Source organism: Mangifera indica, chromosome 2 (genome assembly GCF_011075055.1).
Source record: "Mangifera indica cultivar Alphonso chromosome 2, CATAS_Mindica_2.1, whole genome shotgun sequence".
In the NCBI taxonomy this organism is placed as follows: Eukaryota; Viridiplantae; Streptophyta; class Magnoliopsida; order Sapindales; family Anacardiaceae; genus Mangifera; species Mangifera indica.
In genome coordinates, this window is record NC_058138.1 from 8,539,297 (window position 1) to 8,561,300 (window position 22,004).

The following is a 22,004-nucleotide window of genomic DNA, read 5'->3' on the forward strand; positions in this document are numbered from 1 at the left end:
CTCCAGCTCTTCTGCTACAGGAGCTAGTGGTGGGGTTGTGGAGTCCACGCAGTTTCAGCAGCTTTTAATTAGACGGTTTGTCTGGTTGTGGGATGAGGATGAAGAGAGCAGAGCTTGTGGTGGGTTTGTTAAGGTTCAGAGCATTTGTGCGAGTGTGAATGAAGAACAACCCATTTGACCATACAACCTTTTTTTAAAGGTACATGCTTGCCTACTTGCCTCTATATATATAGTATTTACTTACCCTTTTCCCATCATATTGGATCGAGGTTGTTTGGTAAGCGAAGGAGTTTATGCTTATTAAGTGTTTGGTGTAAGTCCTAAGTGTAGTGTTTTCATTGAATGTACATATAGAATTGATGGGGTGATTTGCTATCTAAATTCATAGGATTTTATTGCTTTCTGTGCGAAGATGTTACTTGTTTGATGAGATTTTTAATGTAGAAATTAAATTCATTATAGTTGGCTAGATGTTTGAATAGGGACGGGAATTCGAGGAAAATGTGTATATAATGTTTCACGCCTCCTAGTGCTTCAATTTTTGTTGTTCTTTTGAATCAAAAGACTATGGAAGGCAATAGCTGAAGGCGATTTTAAACTTTAAATGACATGGAGAAGGCATATATTGGTGGCCATTGTTTCTGTTAACAACAAAACGACACCGTTTTGGAGAAACAATATGTGGCCGAATTTGTTTAGAAACACATGGTTAGATTACGGGAGATTATGCTTTTTGTGCTTTCAGTGGAAAGTTGGTCTTGTCTGCGCTCCATTGGCAGCTGAAAGGAAAAGTAATCCTTCTGATAATTTTTTTAGAGAATGAAAACTCTTGACTATTTCTTTCATAGTTGTGGGAACAAAATTTATTCATTATTGGGATTGTGTGGCCATTGTGAATTTTTTGTTAAGAGGGACTAAATACTTGAAACATGTGACAGTATAATATCTTCTACTTTTAACTTTTCCTTTAAGTCATCTATGGAACTTATTATAAAATAGCTGAAGAAGATATGGATTTTCTGCAGTATGATATATTGCCCATGCCGGTGCTGTATGCTATTGGAATCCTGAGAGATTTCTATTTAAAGTGGTTATAGGACTACATTAATTTAAATTGCACATAAAAGGGTATTTTAGCATAATTTGTCGGCGTTGGGTCATTAAGTATGCATTATATGATACAACAGCGATAACTGAGAATCCGGTTAGACTGACTGGTCAAAATGGTCTAACCGATTCTACCAGAACTAGATCTTAAAACGGTTCATAGTTCGATCCGGTTCTTAAAGCTTTGATAGTACATACTATCTAGTAGATATATGGATTGTTAGATCTATAATTAGTTGTTAATAAACAATGTCATACAATAAAGGCAAAGGACTTATTTCAATCCAAAGTTTACTCTGCACTCAAATTCCCACCCATTATTTTTCAAAAATCTAAATATTCACCCATGAGCTGTTAAGATTAACTAAATCCGTTAATTTTAGGGATAAAATTATCATTTAACTAGTTATATTTAAAAAATAGAACTTTATTTCATTTTTCTCCTTAACCCCTAAAAACTAACAATTTTCTCTCAAGTTTTAGTTTTGAAAAGTTACATTTCTCTGTAGGATTTCAATTTTTTAGTAATTTTTTCCGACAAACGACCACCTTCTCCAATGCTTTCTTGACAAAGTCTCTTCCTCTTCGGAACCGCTCATCATCGTTTCGACGATAAATGATTCATCCAGATGAATCGTCTTCATCTAGACGACAACGATGAAGCCAATTATGATCTGTTGTTCCACTTAAGTCCTTAGGGTGCAAATAGACTTCTTCGAACGATTGTTTCTTTGGTAGAAATTATGCGAACTGGAAAATACAGTAAAACATGTCACAAAACAGTTTCCTAAATAATAAGGGTGTAATTGGTATTTTCCCTTTAACATGTAACTCTATTTGCACAAGAATGTAAGAGAAAAAAAATGTATACAGATAGAAAGCAATTGGAAAAGTCTTCTTGCCCATTTCTGATGGCATGCATGATGGTAACATCATCAAATCAATAATGAAGATATTGTTTTATAGTTAATAGACCAAGACTAATTGATACCCACTGTGTGAGCTATGGCAGAAGTCTTCTAACGTGTTTCTCAGTGTGTGAATATTCCACAGGTTAATCACATTGGCATGCTCCACTTAGAAAATAATACTTGGACTTTGAATAATTGCCAGTCAACAAAAATATCTGAAACTAAGAATGTGTAATATAATTTGAGCTAAAATAAATATTGCCTTTACACTGAATTTTTAAAAGAAAGTAATTTAATTAAAACGGCAAGAAGCTCTTCAATAATTATATCATATTAGTAATTAAAATAACAGGAAAGAATTCATGACATCATAACAGCATAACAGTGACAATATTGACTCTTCATGTTTTTTTTTTCTATATAAAACCCTGTATGTTATTGTGGTTTCATCATTCAAAAAGAATGGGTTGTCTAATGTGGGCTTATCAAATTCTATGCATTCAGTTGTTATTTTTGTGCTCTCAAAGTTCTGCAACACTCTGCTCTCGTGGCCAGAGTTATGCATTGCTCCAATTTAAACAACACTTTTCCTTCATAAATACTTCTTCCTCTGATTGTGATTATCTTCAACCCTCTTATCCAAAAATGATGTCTTGGAAAGAGGAGAAGGATTGCTGCTTATGGGATGGTGTCACATGTGATTCTTTAACAGGTCATGTGATTGATCTCGACCTTAGTTGTGCCTGGCTTCATGGAAGTTTTCCTTCAAACACTAGTCTTTTCCTTCTTAATCATTTGCAAAGGCTAAACTTAGCTTTTAATGATTTCAATCTTTCCCATATTTCTTCTGATTTTCATCGTTTGTCTAGTTTGACAGATCTTAATTTGTCATGCTCAAACTTTTCTAGCGAAATTCCTTCTGAAATCACCCATTTGTCTAAATTGATTGTGCTAGATATTTCTCAAAATTACTTTGATGAACCTTCAATTGAAACAAATACTTTAAAGGGGTTAGTTCAAAATTTGACCAAATTAGCAGAACTTCATCTTGATGATGTGAACATGTCTACCGTTGTACCAAGTTCCTTCATGAATTTATCTTCTTCTTTATCTTTTTTGAGTCTCTCTTCTTGTGATTTGCAAGGAAACTTTCCAAATAGCATCTTCCATCTACCAAGTTTAAAAACCCTCGATTTAGCATATAATCACAATTTGACAGTTGTTTTCCCCAAGGTTAACTGGAGTAGCCCCCTCAAGTTTTTGGATGTGTCTTCCACAACTTTTTTTGAAGAATTACCAAGTTCTCTTGGAAATCTCAGGTACTTGACACATTTTGTTGCCTCATACTGCGGTCTTTCTGGGTCATTACCTATCTCACTTGGAAACCTTTCAAACCTTAATCATTTGAGGTTGTCAGGAAACAATTTTGGAGGTCACATTCCGTCATCTTTTTCAAATTTTGATTTGCTCAATTTATTAGATGTTTCATCCAATAATTTCATAGGCCAAGTTCCTGATATGATTTTGAACATGAATCATCTTTCTTATTTAGACTTTTCAGCGAACCAACTAACTGGTCCAATTCCTTCTAATGTAAATAGGTTTGGAACTTTAGTCTCTATTTCTTTATATAATAACTTTTTCAATGGGTCTCTGCCATCCTGGTTATTCACTCAACCTTCGTTACGGTTTGTAGACTTGGGTTTTAACCAACTAACAGGCACTATAAATGAATTTTATAGTAAATCACTGAAAACTCTCTATTTAGATAGTAATCGATTGCATGGATCAATTCCAAGTTCAATATTTGAACTTGTTAATTTAACTACTCTTTATCTTTCCTTGGACAATTCAACTGCCACTGATCTTCACTTGCTTTCAAAGCTTAAGAAACTTCAAGAGCTCGACTTCTCTCATGTCAATCTGTCTTTAAGCACCCCATTCAAAGGAAACTCTTCCTTTACACAACTCACCATGTTGAGATTATCTGCTTGTAACTTGAGTGAATTCCCAAATATTTTAAGGAAATCAGACCAATTGATGGAGCTAGACCTTTCTGAAAATAGAATTCATGGCCGAATTCCTAAATGGATGTGGAACGTTGGAAAGGAAAGTTTGAGCTGGTTAAATCTTTCCCACAACTTTCTTACAACCATAGATCACCTTCCATGGAAAAATCTTGACATTTTAGACCTTCGTTCCAACTTCATTCAAGCACCATTTCCAATTGCACCACCTTACTTAACATTTCTTTCATTGTCAAACAACAATTTGACGGGAGAGATACCTCTATTGTGCAATATGAGTATATTACAAGTTGTAGATCTTTCAAACAATAAGTTGAATGGTACAATTCCCCAATGCATGGTAAACTCCAGTAGTCTTGACGTCTTGGATGTACAAAAAAATAGACTGCATGGCAACATTCCTAATGCATTTGCACAGGGCAATTATTTGAGGACACTTAACTTCAATGGTAATGGACTTGAAGGGTCAGTCCCTAGAAGTTTGGTCAATTGTACAAGGCTTCAAGTTTTAGATCTTGGAAACAACAACATAAATGATAGCTTCCCCTATTGGTTGGGAGATCTTCCCAAGTTGCAGGTTCTTGTTCTTCGTTTCAACAACTTCTATGGTTCTTTTGAATTTAATGGTAGTCTCCCAATGCTAAGAATCTTAGATCTCTCACACAACAATTTTGATGGCTATTTGTCAGCAAGGTTTTTTGGGAATCTAAAAGCTATGATGAATCTTGATAAAGAAAAAAGAAATTGAATTATATGGGTTATTCATATTATCAAGATTCCGTGGTGATGGTAGTTAAAGGTTTTGAGATCCAATTGGAGAAAATTATTACTACTTTTACTTCCATTGATTTTTCAAACAATCATTTTCACGGAGAAATTCCAAGCTCAATTGGAAAACTTCATTCACTTCGACTCCTCAATCTTTCTCAAAATGCTTTAACTGGTCATATTCCTTCGTCATTGGGAAACTTGACTACACTTGAAGCCTTAGATCTATCTTCAAACAAGCTTGTTGGAGAGATTCCAAGACAATTGGTAAGTTTGACCTTTCTTGCAAAGTTAAACTTATCACAAAATCAACTTGTGGGACCTATCCCTCGAGGGAACCAATTCGACACCTTCCAGAATGACTCGTACATTGGAAACCTAGGATTGTGTGGATTTATGTTGTCTAACAAATGTAATATTGATGAGGCAACACAACCAAAATCATCAATATTCGATGGTGAAAAGCTTAATAATTCAGAATGGTATGAGTGGAAGGTTGTTATGATGGGATATGGATGCGGACTACCCCTCGACTTATTTATAGGATATCAAGTGTTCTCAACAGGAAGATCGGAATGACTTCTAAGGATGATTAATAGAGCTACTAAAAGATTTGAGAGGAGTAGAAGACATAATAAGAAGACTAAGCAAAAGTTGGTCTCTTCATAAGGTCAGTTTGGTCTACTTTTCTCTGTCTAGACATTTAGGATCTCCATTATTGATTGACTTAGATTTTCAGCTTTAATATTAAAATTCTATGATTATATGCTAATATTATTCCCATTTTAGCAATGCAGGCACTTTCTTCTGGGTGATCAGGCAAGGTGTGAAGATCAATGTCATAAAGGATTGCCAAATTTCAGGATTCATTGTTTGTAGTTAAATATTTATAGCAGCTAATATTGTTGTGCTTCAAACAACTTGAACAGATTTCAAATTTTTATTGTACCAATTTCAATACATGGTTATGATGTTTCAGGATTTTATTGTTGTATGAAGCTTGTGATGTAAAGAGATGTACTATGTCTATGATGTGATTAAAGTTTGCAATGCTTTGTTTAAAAACTAGAGCAGTCACATGTTAAAACACTTTCTTACTCATGCATTCCAAAAACATTTAATCATTAATCATTAAACCATTTTCTTACTCATGCATCTTACTTGCAAAACACCTTTTAAAGTTTGCAATGCTTTCTTTAAAAGAACCATTTCCTGTCTGAAAACAATTAATAATTAATTATTAAACGATTTCAACTTTATTAAATACAAAGAAGATACTTTTAAATCGTTTGATTCGAATTACTTGAATGACATTTTTGCTAGTTTTTAATAGAATAATACTGGTATTATTGTGTCTTCGAGAAACAAACAAAAGAAAGACGTAAAAAACTGTACATTGGGAATAGATATGTATCCTTTAGATCAAAGGTGATTGTTGTTATTAAAATTCATGATAAATCTTGCATTATAAATCTAAGATGATTGTTAGGTTCGAGTCTCTTTCACGTTTATAAAACACTCTAATTAATTACTTATAAAAAAATCTCGACCATTAATTATGCATAATGAAACACCCCAAATTCTAAACTCACTCGATATTGCGAAGTTAATTTATTCCATGAGTTTATTCTAAATAAAAATAATTCTACATCATAATATATTCTTATTCCTCCCAAAATAGACCCAAAAGTAATCAAATATGATCAACTATCTTATAAATAATAATCCACAATTACAATTTTCATAAACCATAAAATCTAGATATCAAGATTCTTTAACCTCTTAACTCGTCTTGACTTCATTTTATTTCACTCATCCTAGCTAATCAAGAAAATTTATTCTGCAAAATAAAAGAGACGAGGAGTGAGCCGTCAACTCAATAAATAAAAACAAACATAATACATAACTTTTTAATAAATAAACATTGTATCATAAAAACTTCTTATTTTAAAAATAATTAGTCATAAAGAAAAACATAAATTACAAGAAAAACAAAGTAAACAAGTTCACATTCATTATCATAAGGGAAAAAAAATATAAATATTTTATATTCATCAATCATAAAGACAAACAAAATTTGTTATTTGTCATAAGATAATCTAAAAATAATTCATAAATATTACACATAAATAAAAAGCATAAAATTTGTACTTAGCCTTTGCCACATAGTGTTACCTATATCACTGGTGACTCGGTTATATTCTTATTCATGTTCATCATAATTATACAAACTTTTCATAATTCATAATCATATTCATATTGCTCTGTAGACTCTTTATCGTATTCATATTTATAACAGATCCAAAAACCTTTCATCATATTCATATTCATAATTGGTCTGTAGACCCTTCATTGTATTCATATTTATAATTGATTCATAGGCCTTTCATCATTCAACATATGTTCTTGGATATTTTATTATTCAGTCATATTTATCGATTTATAAATCTGTCAATTTCTTATCTTACTACGAACATTCGACAAAAACAATATTATAAAACTTGCTTTTCTAACAAATCTTTACCTTTGAAAATCTTTATTCATGAAATTCATTCAAATACTTTCGTCTTAACAACCATATAACATAGCATAAGTTTTCTTTTACAGAAAATATCAAAATAGTTTTCAAAAGTATTTTAGATAAAAAGATTATATACTTCTAACATATAGTCATAAAATAAAATCATAATATAATTTATCAATCTTGATAAAAGGAATTTTATAACATAAATACTCATATAAACATTTTCCATATAGAACAAAATATTAGGTAAACTTTTACTTACTTTGACAATTTCTAACTATGTTTGTAATCACCTAATAAGATACCAATATCTTCATATAGTCTCAAATCTCCAGCTCTTTTATTAATCGAAATAACTCTACACCTCCCCTTTCTTCAATTGCCAAAGTGTAGAATTAAAAACTAATATTATTATTTTTCTTATGAGGTCTACACTCTGGGAAAAACAATTTTACAGTTTATAAGAATCTATTCAAAGGGATAAAGACTTCTTTAATTATAATCTATTAATACCTCCTTAACTCCAAATAAATCCAATCATATCTCTTGTTTCCATTCTTAAAAATCCATCAAATCATAAATTTTTTTTTTTTGGTCAAAAATAATAATTCCTCTTATATATAATCTCTTAATATTGCTTTACAACCATATTTATTTGATCTTAGTATCTCCTCACATTTTCTTTTTCAAGTAGTGTATATGTTTCCTTTTTCTCTTTATGCAAAAACAGTATATTATACATAATTCTTAGAACACTTAAACTAATATTTAATTCAAAGATTATGGAAAAACATATTTCAACCATCATTTAAAAGTTTTGAATCTTTAAGCATAAACTTGAAATTGTTGGTGAGAAATTGAATTGCTAGATTGATCTTCCCTTTTAATAATTCTTCACTATATGACAACTTTCAAATGGTAAAGTTAAAGCGAAACCAACCTCTTGTAAGGTAGGCTTATGCCTACCAATAAATTGAAAAAAATAAAATGAATAGTTTAGCATAAAGGTCATGCTTATCCTGCAACCTTGAGGTTGTAGGTTGCATTAGCCATTTCCTCCTTTAGTCTATTTCTTTGTATAATATCTCATCGAAGATCATTCCTAGATAATGATTACTACAATTTGCAATTTGCCCAGTTGTTCTGCCAGCATGATTTGGAAACTACAGTGTTGGTCTCAATCAATAGTTTTCTATTCTACGAAAAAAAAAAAATTAGAGTACCTAATGGTACAGTTTCAAAGATAAGAGAGGATTTAAACCAAGCTGAGTCGAGCTTGAATAACGGTTCACTCGAGCTTGGTTTGAATCCATAGCTCAACCTTTAGTTTGAGCTCATTCAAACTAGTTCACAATGTTATTAAATGATTGCTAATGAGGTGAACATTACTATAAACAAAGTGAAAATGTCACTAAAGGGACAAACAATATTGCTAGAAAGTGACAATGTCATCAAATGGGCAAATGAACCAAACTCGACCAACTTGGAGCTCTAACTCGAGTTTGGCTCACTTGAGTTTAGCTTGTTCAAGTCAAACATAGATTCAAACTTGACTTTTTGACTTGAAAGACCCCTATACAAAGGTCCCCTTTGAAAAATCCTTGTTTCACCATTGGATAAAAAGGGAACTAAGGCCTAATAGGAATTCTTACTACTATTATCATCTTGTTTACTGGTTCTACCCATCAAGGACTTAGTAAAACCCAATTGGTTCCTTTAATGATCCCATTAAATGTAGTAACACCTCATTGGACTATAATACTACTTGCTTTTATTAAATCAATTAATGTTAGTGCAAAATAAGAAAAAATTCAACAATCTCACATTTGGGGAAATCTAATTATTTTATTTTATGTAAAAAAAAAAATTTATAAAATGACTCTCGAGTAGCTTATGGCAATTCTTTTAAAAAACAAAATAGTCTAGTGACAACATCTCAACAACAATATAATTAATAATTTATTATGACCTCTAATAATGAACCAAAACAATTATTTCATCAATTTATTGACATTAAATCAATCCATGATTATCAATACTAGCAACCACATTGATATAGAGTAGTAATTAAGTATGACAAAAGTAACTCCCAACAAATGATAATAAATATATGTTATTCCTATTCAGTATTGATTGAGTTAGTTTCTCTTTAACTTATGTTCTTAGAAAAACAAGAAAATCTCAAATTTTCCAGTGTAGCTTGTCTATTTCAACTAACAATCTCGTGATGTCAAAACATGAAAGATATACATACAATTGTCATTCTCAAGACAATCAATATTCTTAAGACATAGTGTTGTATAATAACAAATTATATGTGCTCACATGCATAAAATAAGCATAAAAGAACAAAGATCATGAACAAACATTCATTAACTTAAAATAGGAATCCTTAGGTAGAAAAATATGTATCAAACTTCCACTAACCCAATATATTAAAAGACCCTTAAAATCCTATTGTTTTAATACAAACTCTAAAAGTTATATGTCTTAGTCCTTTGGTTAGGGGAATATCAAACATCAGCTATGTGCTTTGATTTACTAGTTGTTTTGTTGTTATTAATAAAGAACACAATTATATTGTTATCATAGTAGATCATAAGTGATTTAAACATTCTCCTCTATGTGGCTTGCCATACCTCCAACAAGTAGAGGTCTCAGTCTATCTTTGCTTCTTATTCCCCTTTCTAACCTTTCTCATTACATCTTGATCGAAATGGTCTTATGCCCTTATTTGATATCTCATGTTGTTGACCCTTTTGTGTACCACTACCAGTTGACTAGGGCTCTAGTGTTGATCCCTTATACATCTTCCTAACAGACATCTTAGGTCTCAAAGCTCTGCTTAAGGCTTCATTATAACTTTGGGGTGGTTAAACTCCCATCATGACATCTTAGGCTATAATTCAATCAAGCCCGTAGATGAACTTATCCATTTTTCCCAACTTTGAACTCGCTATCCCAAGGGTGGTTAGCATGCACCTTTTTTGAATTTGATCATTGTGATAATTATGAACTCCTGGGCCCTCATACATGTGACATTGGCACCCCTATACTCTACCTTAAAAAGTCATCTAAACTTGACCCCATGTCATTTTTATTTATTCAAAATTATGATTACTACTTATTATACATAGGTGACTATTGACTCTAGAGTACTTATTCTAACAATCAGTCATATGTCTAATGTTATATGAAATTACATGTCTATTATGCTTTTGCTGTGATAAAGGCTTCATCAATGAGTTTAATAAGTTGTTATCAATGTCTACTTTACCTATCAACACATCTCCACACTGAATGATTTTTTTGAATAGGTGGTATTGTTTAAATATATGTTTGGATTTTTAGTGAGGTTGTAGCTCTTCTACCATAATCTGATCAGGTAGTATCACGTTTAAGTAATGTGATATATGGAAAAGGCTATGTTGAATTAATGACATATAACCACCATGATCTTGGTAATTTTTTTACACAAAAATGATTATGTCTTAACCAGTTTAATGCAATTCTTTATTATATTTTATTTGTACGCCGACACGTCCAAAGACAATTCTAACACCATTGAGATTGTCGGCAGAGATTTATGAAATAGTGTACATTAGAGGTGGCACTATTTAGACTTAGCAAGCCAAAAAATTCGGCCAAATCTTAAGTTTTGGGATTTTTTTTTTCCCAAATAACTATTTCTCACTAGAGGTTTGATGAAATAACAAAATTCTATACTTTAAAGTTAAAAAAAATTAATTTATCACTTGTATTTTAAAGACAACTATTAGTTTTAATAGTCCAATGATATCTATATTATTTTGTACAAATATCATAATATGGAGTGTCGGGATATAACTGTTATTTTTCAAAACTTATTTTGTTTAGAAAACTATCATATTCACGCTATATATTTTAAAAATATATTTGTAAACCTAATAGTTTTAATATGATATTTTCACGCTTAATTTGTTGTATTCTATTCATTTCTTTAGGACGCAATTGTAATTTTTGAAACTACTGAGAGATATATTGAAATTTAAAATTTTAAGGATATCCCAAATTTTATTTTAGAATTTCTAAAATGCCCTAAAAATTTTAATTATAACCCTTTAAATTAAAAAATAAATAAATTTACTCTAAATATATGATTATATGTTATGACACCGATATATATATTTGTACTAGTAATTTTTTTAGTTTTAATTAAAATTAATATAAATTAGAAAACAAAATTTATTTAATAGACTTTTAGAGGAATTTGTTATTTAGCTATAGGGTTTTTTTTTTAATCTTTTCAATATTGTTACAAAATATTTAGCAGATTTTTTTAACAAGTATAATATATGGAAGAAAAATCGGTTTTTTCAAAACTAAAAAGTAAAAATTTGTTATCTCATCATACCTAACGTTGGAAGTAGTCATTAGGCCTTTTTTTTTTTTTTTTTTTTAAATTTAACACTATTTAAAACAGGTTTTGAATTGTAAATATTTGCAGATACAAGTTTCACAATATGTAATAATATGTATAATTTTATAATAAGTTTTGTAGAAAATATTTTAAGATATAAGTTACAATGTCAACCCAAGCTCACCATTAATCATCTGCTATCGTTGTGTTACCGAGAAACCTTCCTAGGTACTAGCTAAAATATTCCAAACTCATTGTCTCAATCGATATGAAAAAGAAGTTCTATTCTATAGCTACACAAACAATAACGAAATGGGTGTTTTCTTGCTTTAAAAATCGCCCACCACCATTGCAATTTCTCTCTTTAGTAATCATCATCACTGCCGTCGAGTCTAATGAAGATCATCTTCAGGAGCATCAGTATTATACTCATTTACTTGATCGGTTCTGCAATTTTTCTGTTACTTCTGCTATCATTATTATTCTCTTCGTTGCACATTCAAGTTGGTCCCAGAAACTACAATTCTGAAGGGCCGCCATCGATTGAGCAAAGAGAGGTTGATGAATACGTGAGAATAGTCAGGCAGAATTGTAATCAAGAGATACAATGGCAATTATTGGGATTTATTAATCGAACTCCACACTGCTCTCTTTTGGAAAACTATGAGAGGGAGGTTAATAGATTCGATTCCGCACCAATCTCACATGAATGGTAGATACGGGAGAATTATGATATTACAAGGGAACAAATACCATTAGTACAAATTATGATATTACAAAATAACAAATATCATGAATGCAAATAAATTATACAAACTTATTGTATTATATACCTAGTACTCTGGGATATTTTAAAGGCCAAATGACTATTTCCCACCCAAGGTTTGATGCAAACCTAACTTCCCATTCGTTAATTGTCAAAAATCCAAATACCTACCTATTTGCTAAATTTTACAATTACTATCAGGGAAAAAATTGTCATTTACTAAAATATTTAAAAAAACTAAAAATTTATCATATTTCCTTCTTAAGTTTAAAAATTTAACAAATTTTCCCCTATCCAAAGTTTAAAAAATCAACATTTCTCTCTAGGGTTTTCCTAGCCATGTTGTCGATGGCCAGAGACCACGATGACCTTCTCCTTTCTCTCTCCCGAATTCTCTTCCATGAAAGACCACCAATATAGGTTGGAACAGTGGCCTAAAGATTGGCATTTGCTGGATCTTCATCAACTCTTCGAGATGAAAAACGATGAAGATCAGCATGAAACACCAATCTTTGGCATCCTTCATCTTCAAGAAACATCAATTTTCATGCCTTTGCCTCTTTAGCCAACACCTTCTCTTGTGTATTCCGACTCACTTTCCTTGTTGCCTTTGAAACCTAACTATATGCACCAATAACCCATGAAGCCCCAGTTAAAACATAACGATTCTTCATGAGACTAGATCTTGCGTTACTAATCGTCTGCCCAATAGTTGACAAGGTAGACTTAGTTTGTTCAGAAACCTAAAACTTCTTGTCCATTTCCTCCACTTTGTCATTGACAAGAGATGTGCTAGCACTTACTTTCTTAGTAAGGCCAATTTTTTTATCAATAGAAACCACTGTTGCAGTAGATATGAACCTGTGTTTCTCATCAAAGGCTTTTGCTTTGCTGATTACATCTTTACCAAGAACAAAACCCTTGGCTAGCATGCTACTTACAACATTCTCTGCTTTCTGGATAACAAATTCACTCTTAAATGAAATTCACTAACGAAAATGGATGAAAAATCAGAATCTAGCTTTTTAAAACTTAAAAAGGTAAAAATTTGTTGTTTCAATAAACCTTGGGTGTGAAATAGTCATTTGGCCTTATTCATATTTGTTAGTAACAATTTCTCCCTAACATTATTACCTTGGATTTTGTAAAATCTACAAGTATGCTTAAGAGTATTTTGGTCTTTTTTTAGTATTTTCCTATGTGAGATTGTGTTTGTGAAGCTATTATGTGATTTGTGGCATACACAACTGTATATGAAAGGCTACACACCCTTGTATGATATGGCAGAGAAGGCAAAATAGTTTTTTCATGTATTATTTAATTTAGCCAAGGTACACACTCGTGTAAGTAGGTATATAGTCGTGTCTAGTTAATGAATTTTGAATTATGAGATAAGGATATGTTCCTTAGAAATCACTCAACGTGGTTTTAATGCTTCATAATTGGCATACATGCCTGTGTATGTCTGTTCAATCTAAAAATAAAAATAGTCGCAAAACGTGCAACACTCACTTTTTTCTAAAATCTTTTTAGCCTGTAGGAGAGAAGGGAGAATTGGAGAGTGCTAAAGCCACGTCCTGATAGGAGAGAAACTTTTAGGAATCATTTAAGCCATGAGAAAACTATTATCATCATTGTATCAAGGTAAATTATTAGGTAATGCTTTATATCAGGAGATTATTTAGATTTTTGTTTATAATTTATGTATTTAAAAACATGTTTTGAATCAAGAAATATGACCAATAATTTTTTGTCCAAAATTTGTCTCTCTTAAAATTTATTTTCTGTATTTGTTTTTTATGCTTTCTCTGTATCTTGAGAGATCTATGAGTTGAGTTAACCAAAAACACAATCCAAAAGATAAACACTAAACCACAACCACAATATTGAAGCAGATACAACAATAATGTATCATATCAATAATGTTTGATGGTAATAATTATCAAGCCTTAGCTATGAAAAATTATAGTTCTTCTTGATGCATAAAACCTTTAGGAGGCAATAGAGGAAGATTATGCCATTAATTCATTGCCCAAAAATCCTACAATGGCTCGCCTCAAGTGTCACAAGGAAAGGAAGACTAGGAATTCCAAAGCCAAAGCCTGCCTACTTTTTGTTGTATCAAACACAATATTCACAAGGATCATTAACTTGGATTTTGCAAAAGATATTTGAGACTACCATAAAAAGGAATATCAAGGTAATGAAATAACAAGAAACATGCAAATACTCAACTTGTTTAGAGAGTTTGAAATGCAAAAGATGAAAGAGACAGAAAACATCAAAGATTACTCTAACAAGTTATTGAGCATAGTGAACAAGGCTAGGTTACTTGGTATGAATCTAGTGAACAAATTGTGTAAAAATTCCTTGTAACTTTACCTGAGAAATATGAGTCTAAAATTTCTTCACTAGAAGAGTCACAGCATCTGTCAAGTATATCATTGATAGAGTTGGTGAATGCACTAAAGACACAAGTACAAAGAAGGATGATAATATAAAAGGATTCTATGTAAGTGCTTTGATAGAAAAGACACAAAATTCAAGAGGAGTCAAAGACAAAGAACAAGTGTAACTATAATGCAAACTACAACAAAAGCAATAATGGAACTTAGTCACCCTGCTCATATTACAAGAAGATAAATCACCTACCGTGGAAGTGTTGGTGGAGACCAGATGTTAAGTGTAAGAAATGTGGTCAAATTGGGCACATAGAGAGAATATGCAAATAACAAAAACATGAAAAGGAAGCAAATGTTGCTACTGAACAATGTTAAGAGGAGCAATTCTTTGATGCAATATGTTTTACAATAAACAGTAGTTATAGTGACTCTTGGCTAATTGATAGTAGATGCATAAACCATATGACTAATGATTTGATGCTATCAAAAGAGAGTGATAAAATTGAAATTTTTATAGTTAAGATTGGAAATGGTGAATATATTCCAATAAAGGGCAAATGAACTATGGCTATAAAGAGTTTGCCAAGTTTGTAATGCATCACTGATGTTTTATATTTACCTGACATTAACCAATATTTGCTTAGTGTTGGATAGCTACTTGAGAAGGGTTTTGAAAATTTATTTGAAGACAAATTGTGCATGATCAAATATGCAAAAGGTAGAGATGTATTGAAGGTGAAAATGAAAGGAAAAGCTTTTGCTTTAAATTTAATGCAAAAAGAGTAAATTGACTTTCCAAGTAGCGTAAGAAATGTATAATTATGTCATAAAAGACTTGGACATTTTCATCATATACAAATAATTGATTCGATGAAAAGGATACAATTATCATAAACGAAGTAGCACTTAAGGGTTCTCCAAAACTCAAAGGAAAACACAAATTTTAACTCATTGTCTGATATTTATGAAAGGTGTAATATTGCTTTTTCTGAGCTTATAGATTTTAAGGAGGCGGGAAAGGATTACAAATGGATTTAAACAAAGCTTAGAATGGTTGAAAAGAATGATACTTGGAAGCTAATGAAAGATTTTAAAGCTAGAATGTCCAAAGTATATAAGATGACATATTTTGACTTGATATCTTATGTTTTAGGAATAGAGGTGAAGCAAAATCAAGTTGAAGTTGATTTTCGAAAGTTATGGTATAAAATATTCATACTATCAAAATTTTAAAATTCACATGAGAAGCATAATAGGTTTTTGTTTCAACTTTGGAGTGGTATCTACTACTGTTGTGAATGAAGTACTTTGGCCTAGTAAGAGACTTGAAAACTTACACATGAAATAGAAGGAGACAATATAGATTTTTACAGATAACCAGAAAAATATTTATAACTACTGACATAAGAAGAGATCGTTGCAAAATTGTCTTAGCAATTATGTTACATTATGCTGACATGGATTGTTGATGTGTGAAGTTGTTATGTTGGGATGCCAATGAAAATTGCATCAGTTAAAGACCAAACTTAATAACTATTTTTCCACTTAAAAAAATATTTTCAAAGGGAATTTCATTGAAAATATTTTCTTGGGGAGAGAATCTGTAACACCCCTCTTAGGACACTTACCCCTTATCTAGAATATGCATCTCGAGAAATGTGACCTATTAGACTCTATGGTATGCAATTTGAATCATTAAATGCAAGACAATCAAAACAAACCTACCATCCAAAAAGTTTATTAAAATGTAATGTAATAGTTCAAACATTATCTGGATAATATAAATGAAAGCATCTAATCACATGTATGAGCTCATACAAATCAATAACATTGAAATCCAAATAAACCAATACAAATAAAAGAATTTGTAAGTATGTAATGAATGGTTTGTGAATGATAACAAAAAACATCCAAGTTCCCTTACACTCATGTGTCGTAACAAGTTGTACCACTAGTCTCCCTATTGCCAGCCTACTGTTCCAGAACTGTAACACTCTAATTCAGGCATATCAGTAAACTCTACTTCCAAAATTACCCAGAGAGTTGATTTTATAACTTGTTTAAAGAAATTGTAAAAGAATTATAGAAAACTACTAAATGAGCAATAATTTTCAAAGGGGGTAAAATGGTCATTTTAGAAGGATTTAAGAGACAAAGTGGAAATGTAAATTGAATGGCACACTTGAAATTATATAAAGGTGCTAAGGGTTTTTGGTAATTGGTTAAGGATAAAATAGTCATTTTGGGAAAAGGTTAAGGGTAAATTAGTCCAAAATGCTTATAAAACCATCCAACTATTCATTTTCTTCTTCCTTGGCCAAAAATCTCCATAATTTTACTAATGCTTTTTCTTCAAGCAAAAATTCATTAAAAGACCTAGCTAAACCACTTAAGTTCCAAAGCCTCCAATTATAAAATGTGTAGATCTACCAATTCTGGTAAGTTCTAAGATAAAAAATTTAATTTTTAAGAGATGTGAAGTTTAGAGTTTTGATAGATGATTTTGTTTTGGTTGATTAAGGTTGCTAGGAAGAAGAAAAGAAGGAGGATAGATTTAAATCACCTAATCAGTAAAGAAAAGGTAAGAATTTCATATTTTACATACTTAAAGTAATTTGAGTTTGGTAATTTAAATAACCTTTACATATATAAGTGTGTAAGGTATTAGAATTAAGGTGATTTATGCTTAAAAGAATAAAGAAATTCATTAGGACTTATGAAGTAATTTTTGCCATAAGGGTATTTTAGACATTTCATATTCTTAGGGTTAGCTTAGTGGATTTTGTGTATTAAGTATGTGAGAAATGATAAATTGATGGACCAATTTGCACTAAGGGTAGGCATATAACTTTTGGCCATAAGGACAAAAGTGTCAATTTATGTGATATAGATTAATTTTGCTTAATTATGTGCATGATATGTGTAATGACCCTTATAATAAGCTTATATTGTATATTTTGAAATTAATCCGATGCATAAGATATATATAAATGCATGAGAAAAAAATATGATGTTTGATGAGTGAAAAGAATAAGGGAAAACAATGAATGGACATATTTTATATTATGGTTATATATATATACATGAGGAATCATAGCATATGCATGATTTTAGAAAAATAAAAAAAAGGGAAAAACATTTGCTAAGTTATGCATATTTTCAGAAAATGGAAAACAAGTGTTTTTGGTTTTATAATGACTCATATGATACAGGAAAGTAGAAAGCATACTTAAAAGGCCAAAGGACTATTTCCCACCTAAACTATGCTGAATTCTAAAAGTTCCCCCCATTAACTATGGAAATACCGTTTACCCACTCATGGTCGGTTAAATTTAACAGAACCTTAACCCCTAAAAGTTTAATCTCATTTTCTCCCCTAAAAGTTTAAAAACTAACTTTTCTCCTCTAAGCCAAGTTTGAAAAGATCACATTTCCTCCCCTAGGGTTTAGTTTCCAAACCCTTCACTTTCTTTAGTGCCATTGTCGACCATCTCTCCCTTCTGATAGTTTCTCTTCCATCGACGACCCTTCTTAACTCCATCATAACCTATCCGACACTGTCTTGTCTTTGTGTGGGAGGAGAAATCATCTTCCCAGACGATAAAAACGAGATCAATCGATCTCGTCTTTGTCGTTTAGGAAGATGATCATCTTTCCAGATGAAGACGACTTGTCTTCTCAGAGGACAACGAGTCATCTCATTTTTTCAGAGGACAACGAGTCGTCTCGTCTTCCTCTGGGAAGACAAGATGATGAAGACGAGATCGATCGATCTTATCTTCGTCATCTGGGAAGATGATTTCTCTTCCCAAACGTAGACGAGACGATGTCGGATGGGTTAGGGTGGAGTTGAGCTAGGCTATCGGTGAAAGAGAAACAGTCGGGAGGGAGAGACGGCTAGCGATGGCACCAGAGAAAGTGAAGGGGTTTGGAAACTAAACCCTAGGGGGGAGATGTGATTTTTTCAAACTTGGCTTAGGAGAGAAATGTTAGTTTTTTAAATTTGGGGGGGGGGGGGGGGGAATGAAATCATATTTAAGTTTATTTTCAATATTAAATATAAAATAACGATTTTACCCTTACTACCATTAATTTTAACTGCTCATGGGTGGGTAAACGGTATTTCCATAGTTAATGGGCGGAACTTTGAGAATTCAACATAGTTTAGGTAGGAAATAGTCGTTTGGATTACTTAAAATCCTTACACACGAGTTATACTATGTGGACAACAAAGAAAGATATTAGTTGTACTGTGTGAAGAGCAAAGAAAGATATTAGCTGTACTGTGTGGCCAGCAAAGAAAGATGTCAACTGTACTATATGGACAACAAAGAAAAAATAGTGAAATATATGTGTAAGAGAGGATTGTACCTTGTATGGGGACTGCGAGTACTGTCTTATGTAGTCTAGACCGATCAATGAAAATATTTGACAAACAAAAACAAAAGAATTAGCAAATATTTTATGAAAGTCAATTACATTAGAATCATGCATGCAAGCATATGTGGCTAATAAAAAGTTAAGAAAGATGTATGATCAGAAAATAGAAAAGGCATGACACTCATACATGCATAAATCATAATGAGTGAATCATATTTGTATAGTAAGGAAATGAATAAATTGGTGAAATAAGAGAATTATGATATGTGTTTAATGCGTGTTTTGTGTCAATTATTTTGATTGTAAATAACCAAAACACACTAAGTATGGAAGAGATTAGTACTGGTATGAAATGCTTTGAGTATTGAGTATGATCTTCTTACTGAGCCATGGTCGCTCACTCTCTTTAATTTAATATTTTATAGGTAAAGAGTTGTAGCAAAGGTTCTCGATGAGCACTAGTGATATATACACGACTCTATTGTCATTTTTGGGTTCCAAACTATCCTCAAGTCTCTATGCAGCCTTTGAAGCCAAGAAGAATGAAGTTCTAGCAAATCCCAAGCCAAAGGAAGCATTACACCTTCAATTTTGGCCCAACTTCACTTTTGGGCATAGCCTTATTAGTTGGACTCAAGAATCCTTTGAGTAGTTTGCTCTTTCGGTCTAAAATAAGCTTCACATGGTACTTTTCCAAGCCCAATCCATTTAGCCCTATCCACCCAAGACTCTTTTGAAGCCCATTTTAACTCAAACTTGTGTATTTAGTTGGCTTAGAACTAGATAGAAACTTAGTTACAAAGCTAGGAGACATGGTTCCTAGATTTAAGGAAAAGGCAACTCACTTTTTGTCTTTAGCAACTACGAGGTATGGCTTGGCTTAATTCAAAGGATTTTTGTATTAAAAAATGAATAGATTTTGTATTGGAAAGTCCATTTTTGCTGCCACTTCTTCCCTATATAAAGGGTGGCCATGCTTTTGTAAGAGTTTAGATAATTTGATACAATAAAAGTTTGAAGCAAAGCTTTGTTGGCTTTCTCCATTTTCCTTTATCCAATTCATTCTTGGTGGACGAATTGGTGGTGGAAGACCCCAAGGTTGGTGGAACTTTCCTTTTTTCCTTGATTACATTTTATGTTTCCTTAGAAATCCAAATTAGAGTGTGTATGTGTGTTAATTTTGATTATGGCAGAGAGTTGTAGCATAATTACCATTTCTGCCACTGCATTCTACTTGTAATTTGATTGTCTTACTCTACACCAATTGTGTACGCCCATAGCTTGAAAGAAAGTTCATTGTGTTGTGATTATGGTGAAATAAATTCGGTTGGATTTGGAGTTGATTTTGTTGGTTAAACTACAAGAACAAAAAAACTGCTCACACCATATGAACAGTGAAAACGGTTTTTGATTTTTGGTTTCTTGTTGCATGTTTGGATGAATATGCACTATTTGGTATCAGAGCCTAGGGTGTTTGTGTGATTTGTTGGTTGATTTCTACCTCCCGAAGCTATTGTTCATCGTCAGAATTTACTGTTTATAGAACCTTAATTTGCTTTAAACACAACCTTTCTTTAACCTAAACACTTATCAATACTCACCCTAACCCTTAAACACTTATAACCATTAGCCTTTACCCACTAACCATTACCAAAAATGTTCCATAAAAGAACTTTATCCTCATCCTCCTTACCTCCTCATCCTTGGGAATTTGCCCACACAACACTAAAAGAAGAGGTCAAAGGAAAACTTAAGGCCATTAAGGACCAAATGAATCAAATGATACAAATGATGAGAGACTTGACTCTCACTCAAAGACGGGCACCTTTATCATAACCCCAATCTTCAACACAAATCCAAATACCCCCCCCCCCCTCTCCCCTCTACCTCACCCAACCTAACTACATCACCCAAGAAAACATATTAGACCTTCCTCTCCTCCTTCTAGACATCATAGGAAGGAATTGATGTTTCATGATGATTCAAGTGAAGAAGAATAAGAGAAGGCACCTAGGAGAAATAAGGATAATGATAGGGGATTGAAAATTAAAATTCTGAAATTTGAGAGTAGTATAGATCTGAATAATTTTGTTAATTGGTTACATGTTATAGAGAGAGTTTTTGAATATAAGGGCTATTTGGATGAGAAGAAATGTAAGTTTGCCATCTTGAAATTCAAGAATTATGCATCCTTGTGGTAGGAAAATCATAAAAAGCAAAAGGAAAGGGATGGTAAAGAGAGAGTGAGAAACTAAAAAAGCTTATGAAGAGAAAATTACTCCTAGACAACCATAAACAAGATCTTTACCTCAAGCTACACACCTTTAAGCAATGAAGTGATGGAGTAGAGCATTACATAAGGGAGTTTGAGAAGCTATTAATGAGGAGTGAGCTGTCGGAAGTAAAGGAGCAAACTATTGTAAGATTTATTGGAGGATTGAATCAAGACATTGCTCATATGGTGGAGTTACAACCATATTGCACTTTTGAAGATGTGTGTAAGTTGGCTATTAAAGTGGAGAAGCAAAAGAAGGCCATGAAGCCCATGGTTTCCAAGTCATTCTCTAAAGGAACAATATTTAACAAAAGCATATCTTTTACCAAGGGAACTACCTTCTATAAAGGTTCCCCATCCTACACAAATGTTGTTGATTCTTCTTCAAAAGAGAAAGGTAAGGAAAAAATAGTGGAACAAGCCTAATATAGTGAAGACCAACCTC

The 22,004-nt window shown here is 32.1% G+C and overlaps 1 protein-coding gene across 1 annotated transcript; it reads left to right on the forward strand.

Annotated features, from left to right (window-relative positions):
- The first annotated feature begins 2,423 nt into the window (after nucleotides 1-2,423).
- On the forward strand, nucleotides 2,424-5,861 carry LOC123209090 (receptor-like protein 6). The gene is made up of 2 exons (XM_044626846.1): nucleotides 2,424-5,483; nucleotides 5,611-5,861. Exon 1 carries the CDS (start codon nucleotides 2,451-2,453, stop codon nucleotides 4,791-4,793), a length of 2,343 nt encoding a protein of 780 aa, XP_044482781.1. The 5' UTR covers nucleotides 2,424-2,450; the 3' UTR covers nucleotides 4,794-5,483; nucleotides 5,611-5,861.
- The last annotated feature ends 16,143 nt before the right edge of the window (nucleotides 5,862-22,004 follow it).